The sequence below is a fragment of the Macrosteles quadrilineatus genome, unplaced genomic scaffold, assembly GCF_028750875.1.
Source record: "Macrosteles quadrilineatus isolate MER2022 unplaced genomic scaffold, UCM_ALF_1.0 Scaffold_4__1_contigs__length_99947679, whole genome shotgun sequence".
NCBI classification, from domain to species: Eukaryota; Metazoa; Arthropoda; class Insecta; order Hemiptera; family Cicadellidae; genus Macrosteles; species Macrosteles quadrilineatus.
In genome coordinates, this window is record NW_026542597.1 from 90911396 (window position 1) to 90931955 (window position 20560).

Here is a 20560-nt window from a genome sequence, read left to right on the forward strand (position 1 = left end):
CCATGATATGTTTTGCATAAGGTTGATACAGCTTACATTTTTAAGATTATGGTGTTACAGTTTTTCGTATTCATATGACATAATTTTGAAAATATTGACCAACTGTACACGCAGTAGCATTGATCAAATATGATTGTTTACCCCCAAGTGTACCTATACATTAAACTCCCTTAGAAGAAAGAAAAAAGTACAGTATTACCATCGATCATGAAGCTTTTCGTAATTCCAATAATCAATGCTATCTCCAGAGGCTACAGTGTTTAGAAAGTAGCCTTTCTCTGGTTCGAACTAGCTGTTCAGCAGTGTAAAGTGATAAATTGTTTTTCTGTTTGGTCCAAATTGACCTATTATGTTTTAAACTCCTTGATACTAAGCTTATTTAGTACACTTTTTTTAATAGTTAGTATGTTTTGCGTTGTAAAAAATATATTATAAAATATGATTCGGTAGAACTGATAAAATATGATTTTGAACAGTAGCAGAAACAATAGTTTTAATAATTGTAGGTAGGTGTGTAGCTATCTTGTATGGAGGTGATAACCTAAAAAGCACTGATAACAGACGAAATGCAATCTAGACTTAAGTCATCAGCTAACCTGGTTCTTGAGATTAGAAAAGGGCTACAATAGCAACAACACGGTTAAGTGTGCTACATCTTATCAATAAGTTAAATAGTTGTCTTCAGGGCAAATATAATCATTATCCTCAACAAATTTTAATAAACAATTGTACAAAAACTACAAACAAATTAACCTATTTCAATCCTCTAAATAAAAATAACAATAATAGTTCCGTTCAAAATTCCAGCTACGTGATGTACAAGTGTGAGCCGGATGGACGGGAATGTCAGTCTTAATGTCTACAGTTTTGTGTTGTATTTAGGCTCATTATCGCTTCTCTTCCCTCTCCCTTTTGGAGGACGAAGGGTCGTTTACTTTGACCATGTTGAGAGGTTCAACTTCGTATAGAAGGTTGGGGTCTTGTGGTCTGTTGAAGATGGCTTGGTAGAAGATGGCTGTGAAGAAGCCACTGAGGCAAGGCCCTACCCAGTATACCTGAAACATTAGGAAATGTTTACTAAGCTCTTTTCAAGGGCAGATTGCTTTGGACTGTACGGCTATGGTCTTCTCTAGTTCAAGGCCGAGTTGTTGGTGTGGCAATGTCGCACCGGCCTGTTGCCATGGTAACAACAGTAATAATAAACGTGTAAACATGAACACTTCGCAGAAGTTCCATTATGAATCAGTACAACAGCTGTTTCAGTGAGCCGGTACAGCGGTTTAGCCACTTTTGTCACGGCCTTGTGAGTGTGTGTATTTTTCTTGCTAAGATCAGCTGTTTTACCCATACCCATTTACTAAAAACCCAATCACCAAAAGATCTGTTATACATTCAGCATCCAATAGTCAATGGTTATACTTAAAGACAGTAAGGATAGTGTATGGAAAGGTCAAGATAGTTATTTGAAAATGGCGTATGAACACAATCTTTTACAAAAAAAGGAGTACTGTTTATTTTCAAGCACTTTTTTGAGTCGAGCTATGTTTACAGGCAATTGATTAGGCCTATACTATACATACATAAAATATATATTTACCCAATGACTGGTCCAATTTCCAGTAAATAGTGCTGGACCCATGGAACGTGCTGGGTTCATACTGGCGCCTGTGTAGGGACCCTGGAAATGAAATTACAAAACCAATAAGATTAACTCTACTTTTAAAATACCAGAAAAGTAGACAAATATAAAATTAACTAAAATTGAAATGCTGTGCACAAGGCGAGGTAAAGAAACTTTAAATTTAAATAAAGTGTTGGTTTAACTGACAGATATTTTCTCTTTTGACAACTCAAATTTATCAGTCAATGTTTTGTGTCAATACAAAGTTAGCGTTATTGCATCAGTTAATTTACTTCTGGTTTTCTATCAACTCCATTTTCAGTTTTGCGACTTGTAAAATCTTTTTTTAATGCTTCAACTGTTAAAGTATTTATCATGAAAACATATTTTGGAGATGGATTGATGTAAAAAACATCTTGTTGTTTTATAATTCCAAATTGACTGAGTCTATTAAAATTTATTATAATAATTCAATCATTTTATTGCTTAGTGCAAATGATGCAGTTTATTCAGAGTAGGTTTGAAACCACAACGGCTATGAAAAAAATTCGTACGGTAGAAAAATCCTTTTTGGGAATCCTGTAACCATTATTAAAAACAATTCAAAATGGCAATTAATTAAGTAAAAGCGTCACTAATTTTTTTGCTCTATTTTTTCGATTACCAATTAGGAACTAAATTGGTGAGTCCTCAACTATACAAGATTTTTTCATTTCTTCTCCACAACATTCTCTACTGTTCCACTTACCACAGCTATAGAGAGCGCGAGGATGGTGCATCCAAACTTGAGTGGCACCGAGTCAGACTTATCCTGGTTCCTGGGGTCAGCACAGGCACACACGACCATCACTAGGAAACATGTGGCGAAGAACTCCATGGCGACCGCCTGGACGTCTGTGAGCCCCGAGTGGGGTAAAGTGCAGCATAGATTGGGCGATGCTGAGGTCAGTACGTCCGGAGGCGTCAGCAGCTGTATAAGATATGTAGGATGTTACAAACGTCAATGGGAAGAGGTAAAAGAATTATCACCTCCTAGAATTGACATCCTAGACTTTCAGCCTAGGTTCAGGCAAGGTGCAGCACAATTTTGGTGATACTGAAGCTAGTACTGGTGGCGTCAGAAAGAGTACAATACATAAAATGTTACAAAGGTCAATAGGAAGAGGTGGAATAATTGTCACCTTCTAGAATTGTCGTACTATACTTCCAGCCTATAGTTAAGGCAAGGTGCAGCACAATTTTGGTGATACTGAAGCTAGTACTGGTGGCGTCAGCAACAGTACAATACATAAAATGTTACAAACGTCAATAGGAAGAGGTAAAAGAATTCTCACCTCCTAGAATTGTAATACTAGACTTGCAGCCTTGGATCAGGTAAGGTGCAGTACTATTTGGGTGATGCTGAAGCTAGTACTGGTGATGCAGCAACAGTACAGTACATAAATTGCTACAAACGCCAATAGGAAGAGGTGGAAGGATTCTCAGTGACATCCTGGAGTTCTAGCATCAGACTTTAGACTTCTAATTGGCTGGGGCAAGGCGCACCACAATTCAGGTTTGCTGTTGTTTATTATTTATTGTTATTGTTTATATTTTATTTTTTATCACTGTTTACTCATGAAAATATCGAGCATAATAAGAGCGTACTGTGCTACACATAACTGCCAAAGTGTAGACTGGTAGTAAACATTTTGCTGACAGTTAATATGCTCTGTATAGCTTGGTGTGGAAATAGTTGAGTTCAGCTAAAACGATCTAACGTACTACTCAGCATGACATTTCTCAGTTTACAAAAGAATTTGCATATTACTTCTTCTATCTTGCTTTTTTCTATATTATCTATAGTTGACATTAAGGTCTATCTTCATATTGTCAACGGCAATAAATATTCTTTTAGAGTTCAACAATATCATAAAAGCATACTAATCAGGCCCACATTTCAAATTCGATGGTATATTATGTATCTACAGCACACTTAGTTTGTTTCAATTGAATCAAGCTTGAATCAATGATCCCGTTGCTTTTAATGTTCTCGGACGTTTTAATGTTTTTATTTTATTTTTAAAATTTACTTACCAGTTCTTACTGTTTAAAACTCACCATGAGTAGTCCATAGCCTAAGACAGCCCCAGCAACTTCGGAGAGAACGTAGACCAAAGCCATAGGAGCTGTCACTTGCCCCAACATCAGAAAGGCGATGGTGACAGCGGGGTTGAGATGAGCATTACTGATGTGTCCAAATATCTGTCAAAAATAACCTTTAAGTCTCTAGAAACTATTTAAGTTCCAATAAATGTCACAGGCTGCATGGAGAAGTTCTACATAATTTGTTACATGTCTCAGGTGAAGGATTGGATACGTGGGGGATTTATATGTGATTACTTTCATATTGCATTACATCTCAGGTGTCTACCTCGATACGGGTTTTAAAAAGTAACATCTGTATTTGTATTGCGTTGTTCTATTTGTATTTTTGTTTCAAGCCATTGGGACGGTGAGAACTACGTCCTCGTGACTAATGTCCACCATTAGACAGAAAAATTAATTGATAGTTGAATTACAATATATTTTCTCAGGCAAAAATCTACCCGCTTGATAGAACCAAGAACTTTCATACTCGAATGAGAGTACTGCACTAAAACTAATTGGCTTCCAAATAGTTTTAAGGGGTGAGTTGGTACAGTACAATAGTTATACTGAAAAATTCAGTGGTGGGCTCAAGAACGCGAACCTATGACATCACTGCCAAAGAACGTAGTCCAATGTGCTGTTGACTGAACCACAGACTGACCAAATGATGCAGATTAAATAAGTTTCTCCTATTTACCTGTATTATAGTTGCAACTACGACAGCAAACACTACAGCCCCTTGAAGTGGATGCTGCTCAACTTCAGGCACGAAGTTGACTTGACCCATACATCCGAAGAACAATAACATCCCCGTGCCTACAGTCTCGGCTAGGAACACCTCCAGGATCTTCCAGAACAGGTGACGCCATCTGTGGTGGTGATCTGACACCTGGCGGTGACTAGGCATCTCTGTAACATTACATGGTTACTATGAATCATGATTACGTTGTCCCATACAACCGAAGAACAACAACATCCCCGTGCCTACAGTCTCGGCTAGGAACACCTCCATGATCTTCCAGAACAGGTGACGCCATCTGTGGTGGTGATCTGACACCTGACGGTGACTAGGCATCTCTGTAACATTACATTGTTACTATGAATTTTGATTGACTTGACCATTACATAAGAAGAACATATACTATAGTCTGTATGATGGAACCTGTCTACAGATCCTGTCAACCTGGGGCTCTCCGGGTCCTCAGGTATACAGAGGGTCAGGAGACAGGTTCCATCATACAGACTATCTCAGCCTCATTATCAAAGCTACAATATAAATTGCGATTGTTTCCAAATGTTCTGTAAAATGTTGTGATGTTGGAGAAGTTTCTTTAAATAACTGCGTACAACCATGTGTATTTCATCCAATCTACTTTCTATCCATATTTAAACAGTTTTATAATGTCTATAAACAGAAAAAATTCCTATAGTTGTTTTCACCTTACCTTACTTTAAGTAATGTAAGGTGAAAACTACTATAGACCTTTTTGATATTTATATCAAATGACCATGGAACATGGAGTTAAATAAGAAAATTATCAACAAAACGATGCAGCTCTTAACTTCTTACTAAACAACGGCAAACACTTGTTAGGTAATTTCTTCAACAGCCTATTAGAAATATCAACTAGTAGAAAAACTGCTCCCAATTATGACGATAATATTTTTGAAGTTTCTTACTAGCTCTCTAGCGCAAAGATTTGTGTGGAAAACTATTTTTCAGCATCTAGGGGAGTACAAACTACCTGATGCAAACTATCTTGTCAAATTTTGATCCCACACACGATGTCAACTCTTAAAAGCCAGACACTTTTAAACCAGCTCAATACAAAACCCTCACAAATCAAATGTTCCACCAACCTCGCTTCTTCCTCATCTTGACTTTCACATGTTTATTGTGTAGACTCCTCGGTTTCTCCAGGAACGGTTTAAAGGCTCCTAGCTCCGTCTGGCTGTACGACGTCAACGAAGGAGGCCTTGGATACCCGGGCATCCTCTATCACCACAACCACCGGACTGATAAGAGGCGGGACCCACGTGACCTCTCGAGATAAGTGCTCAGTGATAACAAGACTTAGACTACCGAGATAAACGTATTGTTGACAGGTGACTATTACGAGGCGTTGTAATGGGTAGAGCAGTTTTAGCTTCAAATTAGAGACATGTCATGGAATATACTTGAGAGTTTTGTTGTACTGTGTACATTTGGTTTGTTCTATATTAAATCTAGTAAATGAATTGAGCATCGAGTAGAAGAGTACAGAGTGGTTGCTTTTTAAACTATCTATACTTATTTCAATAAGGACTTTCGTTGTAACATCCCTTTTCCAGTCCTACTCCACCGATTTTAACGTTTAATTTTAATACTAGTGTACCTGTTGCTCGAATTTGAGCAATTGCGAAGCATTACAGGCGACTCAAAGATTATGGAAATACTCACGATCTACACAACAGTTAGATATAATCAATATCTTTTGTAAATATCTTATCTTTTTTCAAAAAGCTTATCTTGTTTTTTAGTGTTTTCTAAAAATTTTCCCCTCTCATAGCCGCATTAGGTTGTCTATGACAACGATTATAAATGAAAAAAAAAATAATTTCTATTTCTTCTTCTTGGTTGTGTTCTATGACTTTTTCTATGTTTCCATTGTTTGCAAATTGATTATTTTGATGATTGCTCAAGCAATGTAGAACAGTGTTAATTCAGTTTTATTTTTAGCCTATATCAAATTGGCCAGGATTTCTCGCTCTTTTCCATTGTAATAATTACACCAACCCAAGTTTCGTCTACAGATGCAATATGCCAACGAATATCACCTACGTACAATCACCAAGAAGTGGTAAAAAAGGCAGAAACCAACCCATACAATAAATAGAAGTTAACTCCAAAAGGAATAATTTTAAGAGTTACTGTGATATTAGGATTTTCCACTGATTTGGTAATAGAACATTATATTGCAAAACATGAATCGATGCAGAAGAAAATCCAATTTAAAATCAGAAAAACCCATTGCAAATAGGCTACTGTACTTCATTTTGACAAATTCAATAAATCACAAATTAAATATTAACAGCTGTTTCATTAAAAAGTAATGTAGAATTATGCATATGGTCGTAATGTAAACAAATCTGAAGAGGCAACTTTAAAGGCTTCTGGGGCAGAGCCCCAAGGGAATTTACCTCGTTCCTCTTTTGATGGCTCATCTACAGACCAAGACCTTTCTTTAGATACCCCTACAAAGTTTCTACGCCCAGCCGTTCTCTCAAATTAGCTATGACAAAAACCCCGTTTTCCTCCATAAGAATAACATGGGATAGGAATTTAAAGGCCACTGGGGCAGAGCCCCAAGGGAATTCACTATGTTTCTCTTTTGATGGCTCATCTACAGACCAAGACCTTTCTTTAGACACCTCTACCGAGTTTCTACACCCAGCCGTTCTCTCAAAATAGCTATGACAAAGAAAAACAGTTTCAAATTAATATATAGATAGTCCATTTTAAAATATCCAGTGATGCTGACCACCTTTTTTATCACAGTGACTTGTAATTTAACAGCCAATCCTTCAATTGAATGTATAACCAGTCAGATTGTAAATAAGAGACTAAACAGTTGTTAACAATGTATTTTAATTATGCTACTCTTTTGACAACACTATCCTAAGCTGTCCAAAGCAAACATAATCTTGAAAAGGTAAATGTGTATTGCACTGGATTAATTTTGCCTTGGAAAGTTTAGAACCCTATTAAACTGTACACGGGTTCCCTCTACTTTCGTTTCTCTGTTTTAGTACGTTTTTGCTATGAAACATGTACTACTATGGTATTATGAACCATGATTTTTCAATTACAATGCAGAGCGGTTGGTTGAGGTGAATTATTAAAATGCAGAGTTTCTATCCAGGAGACTGACAATCACTGATAGGAATGACCAATGGCCTTTAAGCTCGCAGTTCGCCCGTAATTCGTAGCAGTTCGTACCCACCCTAAGATATCTTAAACGAAGAGAACCTTATCCATGTGAGAGGACTCTCTATACTAATATTGATACGAAATCTGCAACTATTTATAGTACAGTATACACATCCTCACGTATTACAGTAATTGCATTTTAAATTTTTAATATTGCATTTCCCACATATACTAACTTGACATTTTTGTATCCCACCGTCAACTATAAAAATTACATTAATTTACTCGGTATACAAAACAAGTTTTTAAACTCTAAAACAATTTCACAATAAAAATAATAGCTGTAACAAGCAAAATATAAATACCTTGTAAAGTTTAGGAAAACACACACCCTTATTTGCTCCTTCCCTGAGGACATTCCTAACAAGCAGTTCTCGTTGAAATAAAAGTTCACATGCATCCAAGGTACGTCTGCGTATGACAGCCTTATCAAAACTTAAGAACAGACAGGTTATAAGCCTCTCAGCGCTTGAGTGATATCAAATTGGCTCTCAACCTGTTAAGTTTGAAGTGAATGTTTTGTTTCAACGAAAAAATAATTGTCATTGACTTTGGATACTGCAAGTAGATTTCTCATAGAGTAAAATATTAAGTTGCTTTCGCCTTTTATTACAGAGTGTGATGATGTTAGTTGCTGAATTATATTGTATACACCAAAGTTTTAAGAGAGTTAAACTGAAAAATACCACTTTTAGATGCACCAAAAACTAATTTTGTCAGTAACTCATCTGTGTGTGACTGGTTCGAGCATGTTCTTTTCTACGAAAATCTATTTAGTTAGTCCATACAGACGCGATGTCTACCTGAGTATCTAAAGTTCAACGATAATACCGCGGACTATATACACACACTCATAAATGGGTGTTTTCTATTTCATTAGATGAAGGTAATTTTAATGACTTTTATTGTACTGTACCATTTGAGTGCATCGATGACTAATTATTATTTTACAGAAATAATTCACTATCACAAAAACACCATATTTATAGCAGTGTTTCCCTTATTCTGTAGATAGTTTCATTTGGTTAAAGTAATTGTTTCAGTATTGTTAAAATAACAAATTAATAAGTCATTAACACCTAAACGCATCCTCAGGACGTAATAGTTTACGCAACGATAGCGTAAAGATGTGTTAACAAAATGAGTAGAAATATTCTACAAACTTCTACGAGTGTTGTTAAGACTATTTACGCTGCGTACACTACTTTGCCTACGACAGTGTTTTAATTACTAACAATCACTACTCATAACTTCTAAGAGAGGTAATGTTTTCGTTTTAACATCTCATTGCCACTGACAGTGATTCAATGAAACATTGTATCAAACACTAAATGCCCCAATCAACAATTAAATTGGCCCGAACAGCTGATTAGTTGAATTTCGAATCATTACAATTTTACTTCTCTATCAATCCTTGACCCTCATTGGTCCATTACCCGTGGTGTTAAGTAAAACAACAATGATGTTAAGTAAGTAAACAATGCTGTTATGTGAATATTATCAATTTAAAGAAGTGAACTGAAACACCTGCATTAAAAAACTGTCGTAGGTAAACATAACTGTCTAAGCTGGTCTATTCAGTATTTCACTATACATTAACACTAACAGACAATCAGAAGTTTACAAATCGTATTTGGTGGTACTAAATCGTTAATAAAATAGAGGGGCAATAAAAACCCACTCAAGAATTGCCAGACATAACAACACATTAAAATATCGTCTTCAGCTGATCCTCAGGATGATAAACCTACAATAGAGTAAATTGGAAGTATTGTTCAGTTTTCTACCCCAGTATGATTAAGCAACTCCCAATGCAACAATGGGAAGCAATATGATGGCGTTGACAGGTTCGTTTAACTTTATTAATTTAGATCAGATCTCTCAACGTTCTGCACACATGTTCTCGTTTAACTTTCAAAACTACCGTATCAGCCCGAACTGTTCAACAGTGGAACAAATTGTAAAACTTGCGGGCAAGTTACATGTTGTAACATGGTGCTTGACTTCAATGAAATAATTGATTTACACGCTTTAACATTTACTTTGTTTGTGATATCAAGGTAACTCCATGGTCAATTGGTTTGAAGTGTGGACCAGGTCCAAATTCACCAACATTTTTGGGGTCGTTTCTAATGTCCAAATTCAACAACTTTCTACCTTTAGCAGGTACGATATTTCTCCCGGCGGGCGGGAAGGAAGTCCCTCCGAATAGTTTGCCATCGCCTGCTCCGTCTCGTCTCGGCGAGAGTGTACTGTAACCTAACCTAACCTAACCTAACCTAACCTAACTTAACCTAACCTAACCTAACCTAACCTAAAGCTGCCTGAAACAATCACAGCTTAAACAGTACTATTAGGGCTAAGCAGTACAATCTCGCCGAGACGAGACGGAGCAGACGAGGGCAAACTACTGTATTCGGAATTCCTTCCCCGCCCGCCGGGAGAAATATCGTACTGCTCCAGGTAGAAAGTTGGTGAATTTGGACATTAGAAACGACCCCAAAAATGTTGGTGAATTTGGACGTAGCCGAAGTGCGGAATGGTTAGAGAGTGGTCATTTTGTTTAAGCAGCTCGGGATCAAATCCAGCTAATCATAAGGACGTTTAGCACTGACTAGAAATCTACTACTGTACTGGATATGTAGTCTTTGTTTGAGATGATCACGTGGCCCAATGGCTCGGAATCCGGTTTTGGTTGAGTGTTCATAAAAAAACAACAGAAAGGATATTAGAGGTATATTAGATAGGATAACTTGAATTGTATTGAAAGTTATAAAATTCTAAACTTTTTGTTATTAAACAATTTATCACTAGTAATTTCGATGTAAAAGTTATATTCATAAATTTAAGGATACATTAATGATTTTATAAATTGCTGGCAGCGTAGTATCACTGATTTCTAAAATTCCATTACTATTCTTCCAAAAACTGCACGAACTATATCATATTCCAAAGATTATTGACTTAGTGCATCAAATAATCGGGTTTCTTTTGCATTCTAGACGTTTTGTAAATATATACCATTATAGTTAACCGTATAGCCATAAAGGTAGACTGCATAGCATGGCGTCATTCCAACCTTCATTTCCAACTTCATTACGCGTTATAACCGGGTTGTAATGAATCATTAAACGTCACCTGTCCGTGACGTCACTCGGCAGATAATCATTACACAATATAGGTTATCATTATATGGAAGTGCTTGACAGGCCCAATCATAAAGTTATATAAATAACGAGAATCGCACCCGAAAGAGAAATGTAATCGAAACCCTGCCTTCTTAACCAATTTGTATTGCAACACGATGTTTAACATTATTCGGATATTTTCTATGATTGGAACAGATATCAATCTTTAATCATAGTAAAACGGACATTTCACTATGTTTCAAGCTACAAAAACTAACCCCGTATTCAGGTGGGAGGCACTAAAATTAATTAACCGAGTTTCATCTTCTTTATTAAAAGTTGGAGCATAACAAGGTTCGCATAATACAGGATTAAACTGGCAAACAAGTTAGATAAAACAGCTGTTTAAAAAAAATGGTAAAATCTAATTAGTTATTAATTTGAAGTAATCTTATTAGTCATATTCTAGAACTCAACATGTAATTACTTTTGTTCAATAACCATTGTTAAAATCTATCCTAAATACTTATTTTAACAATATAAATTCAACATTGCCAACAATAACGAAGAAGGTTAGATATAAAACAATTAAAATGACATGAAACATACTTTGCAAGGTAAAGATTTATACATTGTTCAGTTAGTGAATGCCTACGTTTGAATTACATAAATGGTATTTTTTAACGTAATGAAAAATATTTAATGCTACATATTCCATTATAAATGCAATCATTATAGTTTAAACCCTTTTCTATGATGTTAAAATACCCCCCCCCCCTCGGAAAAAACTCTTCTGAAGTTTCTTTATTTTTGTAAAGGTCTTTGCTTTCATTTCACCTACTAATTTTGTCTGACTTCTTGTCAATATCTATGAATGTTAAAATTTATAACATCAGATTATAGATATATGTAACATTATTGTAACATTAGATCATTTATCTTTTAAAAAGGTTTTAAGCCGCCGACGGCCAATTTTATCAAAGTCATCGCATTATGGTATAATAGTGATAATAATATATTTACAAACTAAAAGTCTAACAAATCACCATTTTTTGTTGGAAAAGTTAATTAATCTTTCGAATATGATATTATTTAGTATTTTCTAAAATACTCATCATAGCAATTACATAGTCTACCAAGTCATTTAGTTTCTTGATTAAAGAACTATAACACAGTTATGTTTCCCGCTGAGGTTCCAGACAAATTTATTCTCTCATTAGCTTCCACCATTAGACATAAGGAATTTTAATGAAAACTCAACTCAACCGACGCAACGAGCGCTATAAAGTTTTGGTTATTACATTGAATAAACCTTAACGGAGCATTTTGAGAATTCCTCATCTAACTTTTAAACTTTTGCTTCATCTTTGACAAATGGAAATCAGTAAATTTGAAGTACCGTTTAGTCTTATTATTGAATAACGTTGCTTACAACTACAGGTACTTATATTTTAAAAAGGTTGCAAAAATATTGAAATAATGTTTGTTATCGAACAACTGATGCAAGTGAAATATAGCTCGTTAAAATATTTCTACGGAATTTGCATAGCACAAGTTGACTACTTGTCCTATCTTAAAATCTGGAGCCGGGATTTTACACGTTAGTAATTTTATGTGCATTTGCTTCGATTTATTTATTCCTTGTTATTATGGGATGCTTTTATAGCAATCAGTATCAAGCATTTTTTAGCATAAAATTTAGTAAAATGCCAGACAGTATTGATTTTCTAACATTTTTGTTCGTGTCTCGTGTATATAATTTGAAGATTTTTTGGCAACCTCCTAGGAGCTACAACACGTTTAAGGCTTAACAATCAGTGTCGAAACAAGTCGTTATACAGACGACCAAGAATTACGATGGCAAAAATTTATTTAACCTCAAGAATAGTAAAATGTTGTCTATAACTTAAGACACACTAACATGAATGTATACTAAATTCAGTACAATTTAAACCAATGTTGCTTACTTATGCCTGGTATTCGCTACCAACATTACATGAGTAGTCCTTTTTATCATAATGTACGTTTTTTTCTTGTTTCAATGTATAAGCAAATCAACCTAAATACCGAAACTATTCTCATATCTGCATAAATATCCTTATGCATTAATTTTGCAATTATTGTTTGGAAACGTTACGACACATTGTTTACCTATTATTTGACACAAATTAAGTTTCTCCATTGTACCTATGTTTCAAAACATCACCTGATGCAATAATTGCATCGATGTGATGTGATGCTTCCACTAAGACTAACTGATTGATTTTTAAGGACTCGAAGACGGATCTTCTACCAGGAGAAGGGCCCGTAGTCGAGTCAGACATGTCGTGGAGGTCTCCGCTTATATAGCACCTGCTGTTATCATTTTGGGACTCAGACGCCAGATATACTGATAACACATACCTAGCTTGCAACTCCTGCCTTTGAACAAAACCGCCAACTGAGTAATCGTGATAAGGAGTGGTTATCTTGGTAATTATCACAAGTAAAAGTTTAATAGGTTTAATTTGAAGAGAAAATGTGTTCGAAGTTAACTTTTGAGGATTAGATTTTGAGGTGCACAGTTTTCAAACAGTGAAATAGGAAAAAGGTAATTAGTTGTTGTTTCTCATTAAAATACAGTCCATAGTATAGTTATGTCCTAATAAAAAACATAAAATACTATATACATTGAAATTGTATTCTTTTTCTGTATGACTTTTATTTTGACATTGGTGACTTTTGTCTATGCATTGCATATATGTTTATGGACAATAAATGATTTGATTTGATTTGATTGATTTGCTCGAGTTACGATATTAGCTATAATTTTCTTTTTACACCTCTTAATAGACTTTTACCGCTTCCTATATCAGGTTAATTTAATCATAGTTCATCAAATAATATATTTGAAGTAGCTATGTTTTCTTAAACTAATTTCTCTATTGGAAAGCATTTACTTTAATTTATCAATTTGAATTGGTGCCGAATTTGAAGGTATATTTTATTATAAATTATTTGCTGTGGGCATGTTTACAAGTTGCCAGTCCAATACAGTACTTGATTTAGTTGATTTTTGATTGATTTAATTTTTAAATCAACAGATTTTTTCAAAGTCAAGTTATATGTTTATATATACAACCTTAGTGCGTTTGTTTATTGTAGTAAATAATGAAACATAATTTTAATTTGACCATAGCTCTCATCTTTTAGAATATCATAACAATTGAAGAACAAAGGAATTTTTAATAACTCGTCTATTTAAATACAGTAACAGAACATAGAGATTAATTACACTATCCCGTTACTGGGATTTTGGAACAATCAATCTCCCTAGCAATCCCTAAGATTTCTTTTAAAATCCAAAATCCCGCGGATTAAAATAAAGACTCGACCAAAACAAGAACACAACACACTCGCACTATCTATACGCTGAACGTGGAACTAATGAATGGCGTCGGTAAAGCAGTTTGATGTTTATTGTATTGTTTATTTTGTCAGTAAAGAAGATCCTCCACTTCTTTCTCGGTAAGCTCATATTTTAAAGTGACGTGTTTTTAAATGTACTATTGAAATTTAGATTTTTAACGGTGATTTTCCCATAAAACCCATACAAACGGAAAAATCTAATCTAGAAAAAATGGCTTATACGATTTTGATTAAAATTTGGAATGCTATGATCTTTAAACCTCTAAACAACCCCTGTTCTTTTAAAGTTTCAGTCCAAAATTTGCCACACATTTTCAATTTTAACAATGAAATAGCATTGCTATCCCAACCAATTATAAGGGTTCTTGGATAGGGAGCTTGAAGGGTAATACATAAAAAATAAAAAACATTTACATAAATTTATTATATGTAGTTTTGCCACACATATTTGTTTATTAAAATAGCCATTTAAATTTCATTTCACAGAAGCAATGTTATGTTTAATTTATTTTATTAATTTGTTAAAATTTATGTATATTAAATATTTTAAGGCGGTTAAATTTTATTTTTTCATTTATTAAGTCCGAGACATCTTACTTTTCCGAGAGTTCCGTGTAGCAAACTCGGCAACAGTCCTGGAAAATCGGGACTAAGGAAATCCTAAATAAATGGCAACAATTTCAACAACAATTGAAGGAATGGCTATAAACTGAAGTGTTATTCAATTTTCAACAAATCCATTCGACAGAGCGTTTCAAATTTTTGCGAGTTTAATGTTATAAAACTATCTAACATTTTTGTTTGTTGTAGATTGCACGACGAAAGGAGTCAACGACAACTTTTATTGCAGGATGTCAACTAGAGAGTTAAATACCGAAACAAATTGCTACAAATGGCACCATTCGACACGGCTCTTGAGCTTTAAAGAGCTAATGGTCAAAATGGGAAGAGAATGAGGAGTTCACCGCTAAAACTAGTTTTAGGAATAAAAGTTTTACGATAGTACTTTTCAATTTAGGTAAATACTCAAAAGTTGTAATGTGTGTAAGGTTCAACTTAATATGACGGGAAAGAACTATTTTCCTTTATATTTTTTTAAGGGTTCAGTGAGACCCAAAACAGATGTTTCTACATAAACTCACACTCTAAAATGTTGACGCATACAATAAAATACCGTCCCCAAATACTATTTAATATTAAGGGGAGAAAGTAAGATAAGCATACCTCTATGTAAGCTTAAAAATCACAGAAAACAAAACCTCCTACTTGTTTCTAAATTTACCTTTTTACTGCGGTAAAAATATTTTCAAAACAATTAAACTCATCCACTATTGAAAATCACTGTCCACAAACAACTAAAAAGACAAATCTAATGATGGTTGGCTACAGCGAAGAGCGAATAGTTTATCATCAGATGACCTCTTAATCGATCAGCTGATAAATGTTAGAACCTCACAGCTGTTAAACACTGGCAAGGCCATAATAAAATGCTATGGAAACGCGGCTGTCTAAAGAGTCTAATAATGGTTAGAGTGGGATAATTATGTCCTGGGGGCCCTGGTTCAAACCTAGCTATTCACTATTCACTTTATGCTAAGCATTAATGGTGTGACACGATGGTACTAAGCCTAATTTAATCTAAATGTTTTCACTTATTTATAAAGTATAGGTTTCTTAAGCGAAAACAAGCTTTCAAGAGATCCCCTTTTACTTACATACAGTTATATTTTTCACTCATTTCCAGGTTAAAATACGTTTTATTGTGTCCCTGTCTTGATTTAATGACATAATGATGACTAGCTAAATGATTCTTAACTTTACAAATGAAAATGAATTAATACTTACATTTTCTCAAACAGTCCCTATCCGTTAGAATCACTTACGATATTTAGTAACAAAACACATAAACACACAAGAGCTGAATGTAAATTCATTGGTTAACTTGTGTGGAGATAATTATTGACAGCTGTTTGTGGATTGCTGAACTACTAGCGCACCAAGCGGTCGATTATAAAAACTGGAGCAATGATCAATCAGTTTATATATGCGGTCTTTACAGTATACGATTTTTCAGTTTGCGACCCTAACCGTAAACTATATCAATAAACGATCTTTGTGGTTCGTGATTTTAAAATTTACTTAAATTACAGTTTGCTGTCTTCATAGTTTGCGATGTTAATGATTTAAAAACCGCTATAATAAATACAAATAATAAACATTTTTTGATAATAGTTTTCAAGGTAAGATTTTGGAGGCTAACTTAAAATCAGTGTGTCCATTCAACGTAAGTACAAGTGCATTCCATAAGCTTCAGATACAAATATTTAATTCAGGCGATTGGATGAAATTTTGGACGATACGTGAATAACAGAACAGATGAACATTTGATTTAACCACAGAGTAAATAGTAGTAAATAGATTACTTTCAGTAGCTTTTTGCCTTCTGACATCAGCTAAATTTTATGGCTAGTTTATCATAGTAGATGGGTAGATGAGTTATTTTGGTAATAATGAAAATGTTATTGGTCTGGTCTTGAATAAAATCATTAACAGTTCATGGTTAAAAACGTAACTCAGCTGTCCAAATCACTGGTACTTCAATAAAATATACATAAACACTGATACTATAAATAAACAGCTGATCTTAGTAAGTGCAGCTGAAATATCTTACATTTCATTCATATTTGGGTTTAAAATACGTTCCGTTGCGTTCCAAGTAATAATATTAGTTTCGAAATCTTCTTATTTTATCAATATAGTATGAACTGGCGTTACCTTAATGTCAGCTGTTTTCAGTTGATTACCAACAATCCATACTGTATCAGCTGTTACAAGCTGGGGCCACTATCAGCTGTGGTGCTACTACAGTATCAGCTGGTCTAGCAGACAACATGTTTACTGTGCCAGCTGACAGCTACAGCTCATCCATATTTAACAGAACTCTGACAGAAACTCAATACACTTGTTGTTGTTATTGTAATCCTCCATACCACCAACGCAGAACTCCTGCATACTTATCAGTGAAATCCATTCAAACTTTTAAGGAAAAATCTACATTTTCTAGAGTTCGATTTTTCAGCAAATATAGCATATACCTTACATACATATATAAATAATTATTTTTATTTATTTTCTGCTATTAAATACTACTGGTATGATAAGTAAATAATAATTTGTAAACCAAAATGGCTGGGTAGGGAATAATTAACTGTCCGCATTAATAACTGAAGGTTACTACTAGTTTGATCTTGGGATTAGTTCTTATGTGAACTAAGCGATAAATTACGATTTCTTACAGAAACAAGACTTGAGACTAGACTATTCTGAAACCCTCTCAATGAAATAGATGTGCGTTTTGAAAGGGACAAAAATTTTAAATACATTAGTTAAAGGACACACTGTACAAAGTTCAACTTTGTAATGATTTTTTACTGGCTTTATAATACACAAAATCTATAAATGACGCCTGGATGAGAAGAGGATCTGAAATAGTTTTATTATATTTTTTTATGTATTTTTTTATATATGTGTTGAATTTTAGATAGGCAAGATACTTAGATAGATTAGTATGATTTACACAAACATTGCTAAGTATATTTTAAATAGTTGTTCAACAGCTACATTCAATTTATTCTCAATTCAATTAGTTCCGCCAGGCGTACACACGATTCTTCATGAACTCCCAGAGGTGAAAAACATGGCTTCAGATCGGGTGATCATGGAATCGATTCGGAGAAATTCAATTTATCGCGTACCTAATTATACCAGTCATTCTTATCTACTTTAATAAAGCCCAACAAAATTGAATTGAGTTTCATTTTACTGAATTACTTGTCATAAGTGAGGGTTTTACGTTTTCGGATACCTACCATAAAACGATACGATTCCGATTTTAATTTAAAACTCTCGAATTTTACACTGTTCTCAAAATTAACTTAAATTTTATTTTCAACCATGGTTTAATGCACAAGACGTAGCATTTTCAAGTTCGAAGAAAGCCTAAAAGTTAACTTTTATGAAAAATTACAAAATAAATCCCTGCATCTCCCATTTTCCTTACTCCGTTCCAGGCACTTAATTAAATCCTTTAATAGTATATTCCACTACTAGACTCGCATGTAAAACAATATCTCGCTCGAAATGGGTCTTTCGTGCCGAGTATTGAACGATACTTTTGATCACGAAGAAAAAACTACTTCGTCAAACTAAAATATTATCTCATTATTCGTAATCTATTCATTTTTCTAATCTAAACACAATGCAGCTATATAACTAATTTTAGTGTAAAATTCAGCTGATTGGCAAAAGTATTGTTTGTGTAGAGAAAGTAAAGTTAGTTTATGTCAGGAAAAGCCAGCTGAGCACTTTTTGGTGTATGGAAATTGACGATTTTCTAAGATATCAGCTGTATGGAAATAAGCTATTTTCGAATATAGTGTGATATGGAAATGGGCTATTTTTTAATACACTGTGATAAAAAATCTCTTGCACAAATGGCGTTCTAAAATTAAAAGCAACAATGATAACTAAACGCTGCCGGATCCCACAGTAAACTCAGCCTATTTATTCAGCGTTGTTATTTCCAGGTAATAAGACAAGGGTAAATATCACAATGTTTTGCGGCCTTATCTGCTGTTGTGTCATTACCCTTGTCATTATAATATCCCGCTGTTTGCATTAAAGATGGCGGGTGTCGATTTGCAAACTCATCATCATAAACCCGCTCAGTGTATTTCATCTGGAAAACTTGTTAAGTTTGTATTATTTAGGATTTTAAACAAAGTTTGTTTTTTTATTGTGGTACAAAATTGTCGATGAATGTTTCTTAATGTTCTGTTTACCTGTTTGATAGTTTTTTTTAGTGGACGTGAAAAAATATTGGAATTTTTTTTACCATCGTGATGGAAAATGTCCGCAATAAACCTTTGAACAACATTAACTCACCATCACCAAAAATGAATTTCAAACAATATTGGACAAACTGAGCAAAGTCAAATGGTTGAGAATTAATATAGCAAGGACTGGGAAGGATCGTCAGCTAGAAATTTCCAAAAACTTGAAAGAAATCCTATTTGTATTTTCTAGTAAGAATGAACAGCTAAAGGTGGACTTCGAACACACTTTGCTGAAAACCGTTAGTGATTGGTAGGATTTGAACCTGATCCCCTTGGAAAGAAGCTCCTACCTTTAAATATTTATCCAGGCGTGCCCTAAGGTTATCATTTATAAATACTAGTGCAAAAGCAAATTTAAATATAAACATGCAACAATTTATTACTTTGCCAGCACCATGTTACAACATGTAACTTACCCGCAAGTTTTACAATTTGTTCCACTGCTGAACGGCTCGGGCTGATACGGTAGTTTTGAAAGTTAAACGAGAACATGTGTGCAGAACGTTGAGAGATTTGATCTAAATTAATAAAGTTAAACGAACCTGTCAACGCCATCATATTGCTTCCTATTGTTGCATTGGAGCTGCTTAATCATACTGGGGTAGAAAACTCAACAATACTTCAAATTTACTTTTTTGAAGATCTATCGTCTTTGATTAGCTGTAAAAAGGTGTATACAAAAACTTTTAAAATTTCGAAATTTAGGGAAGAAGTTCTTTATCGCAATAAAATGTTATTCTCTTCTAAAACCTATTATTTTTCAAGACAGGATGAACGAGGAAGGCTCCTAAACACCAAACTATTCGTAATTAAACGTACCTAAAAATCATTGATGATACTACTTGCCTAAAGGAAGGAAGCTAAGGTTAAAAAATAAATATCGATTAGTATCCATTACAAAAAACACAATGTGTATTATATCGGGTTTCCGAAAAAGAACTCCCTAGTTTTAAAAATATCCCACAATAGTATTAATCTAAATGTATGAGTAATAATCCTTTGGTGCTGTAGAGTATACTTGTAAGTTTTAGTTTTGTACGTTGGCAATCAGTTTGGTACACCTGTTTGACCTTGAGCGTAGTTTTGGTAATATAATAATAAAAATAATAAAGAAATAAAAACACTTGGATATCTGCAGGGCTACAAATGGTTTGCATATTGGAGATGTATACTAGTGTTAAAAGGACTTTTATTTCATTACCTTTCATTTAATGTATCAGCCATTGTAACTTGGCTTGTACAATAATTTTTTTTTTACTAGGGGGTTTTTAGGACACCCTTTATCCATGATAAATTGTCAGCTTACAATTCTTATTATTGAATTGTAATGTAAAATCAGCCTAAACCCCTGAGAAAATGTGTATAAAAACAGAATTAAAGCACCATCGCTTGTAGAGCAGCTGTTATA

At 34.2% G+C, this 20560-nt stretch overlaps 1 protein-coding gene across 1 annotated transcript in view; it reads right to left on the reverse strand.

Annotated features, from left to right (window-relative positions):
- The window catches only part of LOC128993136 (uncharacterized), a 44485-nt gene that overhangs the window by 12404 nt on the left and 11521 nt on the right, over positions 1-20560 (reverse strand). The window contains exons 3-7 of the mRNA XM_054416894.1: positions 4449-4660; positions 3722-3865; positions 2370-2591; positions 1598-1678; positions 895-1055 (exon numbers count right to left, since the gene is read on the reverse strand). Coding sequence (XP_054272869.1) covers positions 895-1055; positions 1598-1678; positions 2370-2591; positions 3722-3865; positions 4449-4660 — 820 coding nt within the window. The remainder of the gene's footprint in view (positions 1-894; positions 1056-1597; positions 1679-2369; positions 2592-3721; positions 3866-4448; positions 4661-20560) is intronic.